The 8,329-nt window shown below is 38.6% G+C and overlaps 1 protein-coding gene across 1 annotated transcript; it reads left to right on the forward strand.

Moving 5' to 3' along the window:
• Positions 1-1,773: 1,773 nt before the first annotated feature.
• On the forward strand, positions 1,774-8,051 carry stx19 (syntaxin 19). Its single transcript, XM_031281829.2, has 5 exons — positions 1,774-1,973; positions 4,744-5,031; positions 5,273-5,509; positions 5,946-6,158; positions 7,053-8,051. Exons 2-5 carry the CDS (start codon positions 4,816-4,818, stop codon positions 7,287-7,289), a joined length of 903 nt encoding a protein of 300 aa, XP_031137689.1. The 5' UTR covers positions 1,774-1,973; positions 4,744-4,815; the 3' UTR covers positions 7,290-8,051.
• Positions 8,052-8,329: the final 278 nt, after the last annotated feature.

Below are 8,329 nucleotides of genomic sequence, written 5' to 3' on the forward strand. Positions count from 1 at the left end.
CCCATCAAGTCCTCCCATAGCCACCCCCTCACACCAGCAAGGCAAGTAGGCTAACAGTTAGGCTGTTATTTCATGTCGATACAGTTCTTCTGTCATTCTGAATTTATAAGAAACATTTAAATAATTTTGGACAGTTCCCTGTTCAGTCTTTTTGTGTATTGAACGTTCAAAAGAGATAAATGAAGTTGGGCTTACTGCCAAGGTCTATGTCTTTGTCCACTTCAGCACAGAGCTGAGGACAGCGACACAAGAGCCACACAGGTAGGCTACTGAGTCGCTGTCCTCAGTGCCGCAGAAAAGCGCTGAAACGGAGATGAAGGGGAACCCATTTTTTTGGGGCTTATTTTAACTGGCCCATCCAGTTTTCTGGAGGCCCACCTACAATCAAAATCCTGGCGCCGCTAGTGCGCAACGTGAACATTTACACGCCCGAGAGGCTTCTGACATTGGCAAACTTCAGCTACATACTGTTCTATCAAATCCTATCTAAATTCTACAGATGGAGTAAAAACAATTAAAAAAAGTTGAGATGTGATCCACCTTCTCCAAGGTCTCAGGAGGTTGTGAGAGAGTCAGTGATGCTGAGTAAAGAATCAAGTAAAAAATGATAGATGACTGATCAGCTCCATGAAACAGGTCCACATACAGTACAGTTAGCTTATTCCTGTGATGCTGTTGAAGGTGAATTCTGACACTGGGAAAACCGGTTTAGCTTTGTTGTCATAATATCTTGCCATAGGGGATAGATGACTCACAGTTAACACAACGCTGCGGCATTATTGCAGACATAGAGTAACATCTGGTACAACACAGTTAAAACTTTAGCATTCTGCATAGTCATCAAATGGTCAATGTGCTTTTCATTTCTCACTGAAGCAACATACTACCACCCACTGGAAAGTATTTGTTGCTTGTGATATTGTCATTAGAGAAAACCTCATCATTCCAGTTTTTGGTGATTTCCAAACTTTAGTTGATGGGTTTAATGGTCCTCTTTGGGTTGGGAAAAAAGGACCCATAAATCTAGGATGAACTCAAAAACACACACGCATACAGACTTAATAATACCCTTCCATGCATTACACTGTCCACCACACTAACAAGACTGCTACGTTTTTAAGTTGCAAGGTTTTCACCCCACAGTGGGGGGAAATGACAGAAATTCTGCAATCAACCTCAAAAGTTTCCAGTGACAAAGACTGAACTCTTGCCCCCACCAAATTCTTTTCATCCTCAAAATTTGTCTCCCCTCTCTCCCTCTGATGGCATACTTCAAACAGCTTTTTCACAGTGTGTTATGCTGCATAGCAAAGAGTGACTGCGTCCCTTCCCATGTTGAAAAAGCGCCTGGGTTTTAGAGAGCTTGTCAGTAGAAATCTGTCAAAAGTACTCAGCGGAGTTACTGGGGCCTGAGGAGTATAATACCCCCAGACCAAGAGGGCTTACCTCGCGCACCAGACACTTCACATAGAAATTAACTTTGCGGATCAGAAACCAAACGCCCTCATTGATACTCAAACTGCAATCCAAATTGTTTGGCCTGAGCAATGCACACAATACACTTCTATTTGCTCTGATATGCTGTTCAGGAATAAGCCTGAGCGTAGGGTTTATGAGCTCCCTGTGTCTCCATGCTGTCTCTTTCCCTCTAGTTTACTTAATCACGTCACCTCTCATTTCTTTAGATAAGCAAACGGGCTTCCAGTCCACTCCTTTCCTATTGGCCTGTCTTCAAAAGGAGGGGAGGAGCTTAAATTTCACTCAACCAGATTTCTTCAAAACTTTCCCTTCTTCTTGGTGGCATGACTGTTACAGAGTATTCAAATCTGTAACTCACAGCTAATGAGTGTAAGGAGATCTGAAGATGGCATGATGCTATTAAAGAATGTGTGAGCTTGTTTTGGATTACATTCCTGGTCAACTCTGAATGGGAATACTCAGCAGACAGCTAGTGATGGAATACTAAAATTAAGGTAAAATCTTTATTTTCTGCTGAATGTTTGCTACAGCCTCAGACTGTAAATGTGTGTAAAAGTATGCCGTGATTTGAGATTAAAGAGCATGTGGAACAATCTACAACTTTTGGAATATTTTAAGCAGAATAAGTTATTTTTTATAAAGTTAAAAGACAATTGTTTGACCAGCGATAATAAAAATATTTGGGGACTCCTACTGTTCCACCTGCAAGGCAATGAGAGAATGTCAACATAGAATTTCCTTCAGAAACACAGACAAAGGAGCAGATGGTTGGAAGAAAGAAAATATTGGCTTGTTTTAGAGAACAAAACGTTCAATCACAGAGAGGGAGAGAGGTTAGACTCCTTCGCGAGCCCTGCTCCACTTCTTCCAGGTTTCTAGGCTAAACACATGAGAATGTGCTCCCAAATCCTTTAAGCAATTTTTTTTAATCGGCTCTTCTGGGTCGGGCAGGTAGGGAGAGAGAGTTTAGCCAAGAAAATAAAGGATACTTTTACATTCTTTGAGCTCTGAGGAGTTTGTAAAAGTAACCCTCTTCCTCCCCCCCACCACACTCACACACACACACACACACACACACACACACACACACACACACACACACACACACACACAAAACAGGATCTTTCCTGTTTGAAATCTGTCCAGAAATGGGATAGTCTGTGATTCGAAATGCTCCATTTCCCAGCAGCCACACTTAACACAGTCCCCCCACACAGTTATGTGCTTCCAGCAGATTATGTTTAGGGCCTCTAAAACCCAAATACGTGTTGCTAAGTCAGTTTTAAATCTTTGGTATGCTAATTTGAATGTTAAGGAATTTCTAGTTGAATTGCACTTCACTTGTCAAAGGCATTCAGGATATCAGATTCTGTTTCTCATGGTTTTAATCATAAGCATCCACTTGTTTACTTCTGCTTTGGCAGATATCAGCATGCTGGAGTTACAGACTTGAAAGTGAAATGTGTTCAATGTTTAGCAGTTTCTGTAAAAACAATCAGATTTGAGATATTGTGCCTGTGCTTGTATTATGTAGTTTTTGTTAATGTGTTTATCAAGGTAACTTTTCATAGACTTTTTCCTTCTCTTGTTTTTGCTGAGTGTGTTGTTGAACAACAACAACCCACTCCGTTCTCATGGGAAAAGGAACTCGAGTCAATTTGACTGATGTCGCAGACAAACTTTCTGCTCATATTGTTTTTTATACGGTTAAAAATATACCTCGGTGTTCAGCAGAGTGCAGATATGGCTCATCAGTAATACTCAGGACGGATGAACTTATGATGATGTAAACAGGCTTTGACTTACACTGGAAACATCAGGGTACACAGTTAGCTGCAGGTGCATTTGCTTGAACTCATTGGTGGAAGACATATTCATATATTTTACTTACTTAAAAGTAGCAATACCACTCTGGTAAGTAAAAGTACAAGTATTATCAGCAAAATGTACTTAAAGTATCAAAAGTAAAAGTACTCTTTGGGCATAATGGTCCCTTTCAGAGTGTTATATCATATTTAAATATTATTTCTAAGGTATTATGCACAATCAGCATTTTAATTACAGCTAGTGGATGTGATGGTTATTTTAACTATATACTGTTGGATAGTTTATTTTGTAACTATCATATTATATAAATTGATCTTTTGTTTTGTTTGTCAAATCTTCATCTGACAATTAACTAGTAACTCCAGCTGTCAAATAATGTAAATGTAATGAAGTAAAATGTACAGTATTTCCTTCTCAAATGTAGTAGACTAGAAGTATAAAATGACTAAAACAATGTCACTCAAATGGAAATACTAAAGTAAAGTACGAGTAACTCAGACTTTTACTTGAGGACAGTACTTGTGTAAATGTACTTATTTGCTTTCCACCACTGCTTGAACTAGGAGCTGTATTTATTGAAGGAATTGTGTCCACAGGGTGGACGGGTGTTGAGTGACAGTCCCTGTCCTGAAGAGTGAAGTATACCACACCGCATGTACTTCTTACTCCCACTTTGCTACTACTGCAGACAAGCAGGATGCCTTTATTCAGTCGGTGTGTAGTTTGAATGTATATGTGTATATTGACCAGTGAGAATCTAGGTATGGTCTTAATTAAAAAATACCGAAAATGGGTTTATTCAATGCAATCATTTGTCAAGTATTAGCAGTTGTTACATTTTCACTGGAGGTGAAAGCATGGTGCAAGCATTTTTTTTATTATATCAATATATTAAATTATTATATTATTTATATTATAGCTAGATTACCCGTCAAAATTACTTTCCGTTTCTCAGCCCAGCTGTGACAAAATAGCTAATGTTAGCTTAGTCTTGCGAGTCCCGTCCTCACAGTCAATTTGCGTTGATAATTTAAAAATAAAAATAATACGTTTCTCCTCTCAACTTGATGTGAACTTTCATTAAATGTAATTACATACTTGTTAATGGTGAAATGATCAACTTGATACAAATATGGTTAATGTATTTATAAAGTCACTAGTTACGTTAACTATCCCTTTAAACATCATGCAGACAGAAAAAAGGCATCTAGGAGTTTCCCACACTATGTTGCCATTGTTTACAAGTTAATAATAATGCCATCCACAATTTTACCCCTATCTCTACTCAGTTTAGCATGAGTTAATGTATTCCTTTTTATCCTGTACTTAATGTTCTTATTTTCTGTTTTCCCTGCTTTATTCTAAATGTTGTTATCTTCTGCAACAACCCAGTTTGCTGACAGGAATCATTAAAGTTTCATGTTATTTAATTTTCAGCGACTCCGTCAGCGGTACATTCCATAATAACATTGTGTCCTGAGGAGTGACTTTGGTGAGAGCTCTTTCACAATGAGAGACCGCTTGGAGGAGCTGCAGCAGTGTGCTCAAGACTTTTCTGAGGCAACAAGTGAGAGTGGCAACCCTTTCTCAGTTGAGGGTGGCAATGATGACTCTGTGTCGGTCATAGTGCCACAGGCCGTGGTGTTCGAGCAAGAACCAATCATTGAGAATTTCCTGTCTGAGGCTCAGCAAATCCAAACTGATATCACACTGCTGGAAGTAGAGGTACGTTTTTGTTTATTTGGAGGGCGTATGCATTTATATTTGTTATTAATTATTGCATTGCATTAACCTGTTGACCTTTTTTGCATTGTTACTGCTGTTGATTTTTATGATTTGTTTCTTTTTTATGAAATTTTTTTTTGTCTGCATTTAATTATTCTTTTTCTTGTACACCTTCCTTTTTTAAATCAGTAGTAGAAGTGATACTGAACACAACATTCTGTCAATTCTCAATCACAAACAGGTCCTTAAGTTTGGCCAGCAGCAAAAGACCCTGGTGGCAACCATGCGTCGTTTTAGTGTGATGAAGAAAGAGAGCAGTGTAACCCGGGACATCAAGCTCAAGGCCGAGAGCCTCCATTGGCGCTTAGATGCCCTTTCAAAACAGGTCCAAAGGACTGAGGGCCAGCAGGGACCTACTGCTCTCACAACAAGAATACAACACTCCCAACATGCAGCGCTGTACCGTAAATTCCAGCAGGTTGAGAAGATGATCCTACCACTCAGCTATAGAAACTTTATATAACACTTTTTTTTTTCTTACTTGGATCCTTGAGTGCACAGGAGTTGATGTTTTTTACATGTATACATTGTTCAAAAAATACAATAAAGCCAATTTTAGCTTGAAAGTTATCTCAACATAAATTATGCAATTACAGTTGAAAAGGTGTTGTGAGGCATATTTATCAAAGTCATTGTACATTTATAATTGTGTATAATGTAGTGGGCAACAGGTTGGTAAAGGCAGACAAATAGTAAGGAAATAAAGTAAAAATACATACATCATTATAAAACTGAATTTTGATGAGTGACACTATAGCAGTGCCGGAACCGGCAAGATGGAATTATATCTTCTCAATTTTCCTTCCCCCTCTCCCTCTTATTTTAATCCCCATTTTTGCTATAATTATGTCCAGGTAATGCTGCAGTATAATGAATGTCTGCTGACCAAGCAGGATCGCTGTAAGCACTTCATTATCCGGCAGCTGGAGGTATCGGGAAGGGATGTGACAGAGGAGGAGGTGAATGAGATGGTGGCCACAGGAAAATGGGAGGTCTTCAATGAAAACCTGCTGAATGATGCCAAAATCACACGGGCACAACTATCTGAGATTGAACAGCGACACAGGGTGAGGATAGTTAACAACTCACCAAACCCAAGGGTTAGGTCATGAAAGCTTCAATATATCCAAGAAGGTGCTAAACACATACCGTCCTCACTAAAAAACAGCCATATAGGTTGATTGTGCAAGCAGTAACTCACGCAAGTCGTTATGTTTCACAACATTAACCACTCAAGCAACTGATTAACAATGTTAAATAAAATGGTCATATATGTCATTTTGGGATGAGAACATGCCAACTTTCAGTGCCACAAGTCAGCAAAAATGACTAATTCAAGCTGAAAAAACTAACAATTAAATGGTATTTGGTTAATGCACACCTTTTTATCATACAACTGTAGCTCATCACTAAAACTATTCATTCTGTTTGTAAATTGCACTCATTACATTGACAGTCATTATCTTGAGTTGTCTTATTAGTATGCATGCTATAAGTCCTAAGCATGAGAATCTTTCCCATCATTACTGTCCAGCGCACATGACAGAAAAGGGCCATCATAGCTTTCCTCACACATTACCATATCTAACTGACACAAATGTGTAAAAGAAAGAAAACAAATGGAAGTGGAAATTAGAAGTGAATCAGTAATAGGGTCTAACTGAAGAAGACAAATTATTAATACTAATGTCTTGGCTCAAGTTATGTTGAATTAAATTAACTCTGTTGGAGGACAGATACTCTATAATTCGGCAACCATTCTGGAATACAAGATAGCGATATGAACCAGCACATCAAAGTATAAAATTACGATGTTTGTGTATTTTAAGAACTCAGAACATGTTGCATAAAGAGCTTGATCAGTTCCCTCATTGCATCTTAAGTCTTCTCCCCACCTCCAGGCTCTGACTAATGTTCCCCATATCTACAGTTTTAATCTCAGTATCCTTCTTCGCCAACAGGAGCTGTTGAGTTTAGAGAACAATATGAATGAGCTGAGGGACCTGTTCATGGACATTTTCATGCTGGTGGAGGAACAAGGGGCCTACATTGAACATATCCAGACCAATGTAGAGAGGACGCAGGATTATGTCGCTGCATGTAATGAGAAGTTCAAGATGGCTGCCAGATACAAGAAGAAGAATCCACTTCGACAGCTGTGCTGCTGCTGCTGCCCTCCCTGGAAATGCTGCTTATAAAACGTGCATTGTTACCTCAACAGTCATTCGGAATAATGTTTAATTTCAAAAGCCTCACTTACCTTTTGGGATTTAGCAACGTTGGATTCAAGTACCATTAAAGTGAAGGTTATGGCATTGTAGTTTTTGCTTTTGAGCAGAGCAACGTTGAAGACAGAGTCAGCAGAGCATAGAAAACAATTAGGGGGAAAAGCCAGAATTGGTATTTGAGATACTTGTTTCTTTCAAGAGGATGTGAGGTGACTGCTATTGGAAGAGACAGTTCAGTGAGCTCTACTCACCAACACTGCTGCTTATTGGACACCTTCACTGACATCTGACAGAGGTCACAAACAAGGGGCTACCACTGCCTCTGCCACTGCTTGATCAACAAGACTGATTTTTTTCCCGGAAGAGCCTCTCATTTTTATTCTGCCACAGGAGCTCTAGTTAATGACCATTTCTTTTTTTATACAGTATGTGCACTTTACAAATCTTATCTATAGATATGCTTTTCTTTTCAGTACAAACTGAAATTTAACATAGTTGAGAAAGATTCACTTTCTTAGAGACATTAAGCCATTATGTATTCATTTCATTCTTGGTCCACATGCCTTTGAAAAAAAGAACTTGTTTTACAATTAGTCACCTGTCTCATTTGCATTTCAAAGTATGACCATTTTCAGTGAAAGAAATTATTCCTTTATTCCATTTTACAGAGGCAAGGATTCAAGTAAAACTTTGAATAATGAGCCTTGATCAAAAATATTTCTGCCATGGTGACAAAACTGCACATAATCATTGAAGTCATTAGTTTAAAAAATAACATTTGAAGTCCTACGTTTCAGGAAATATTTCATTTATCTAGATGTTTTGTATTTTGGAGTGGACTTTCAATTTATGAAAATGTTGGAACTGTTACATTGTTAAGAAACGCTGGCATCAGTGTATCATTATTAAAGTAATTATGTCGCACAAAAAGAGTGTAGTAACTCTTAACTGGGCTGAAAGCTCAAGCCTGTGGGAGAACCAGCATTACAGCCTAAAATACAGGGAATATG

This window comes from Sander lucioperca, chromosome 8 (assembly GCF_008315115.2).
Source record: "Sander lucioperca isolate FBNREF2018 chromosome 8, SLUC_FBN_1.2, whole genome shotgun sequence".
In the NCBI taxonomy this organism is placed as follows: Eukaryota; Metazoa; Chordata; class Actinopteri; order Perciformes; family Percidae; genus Sander; species Sander lucioperca.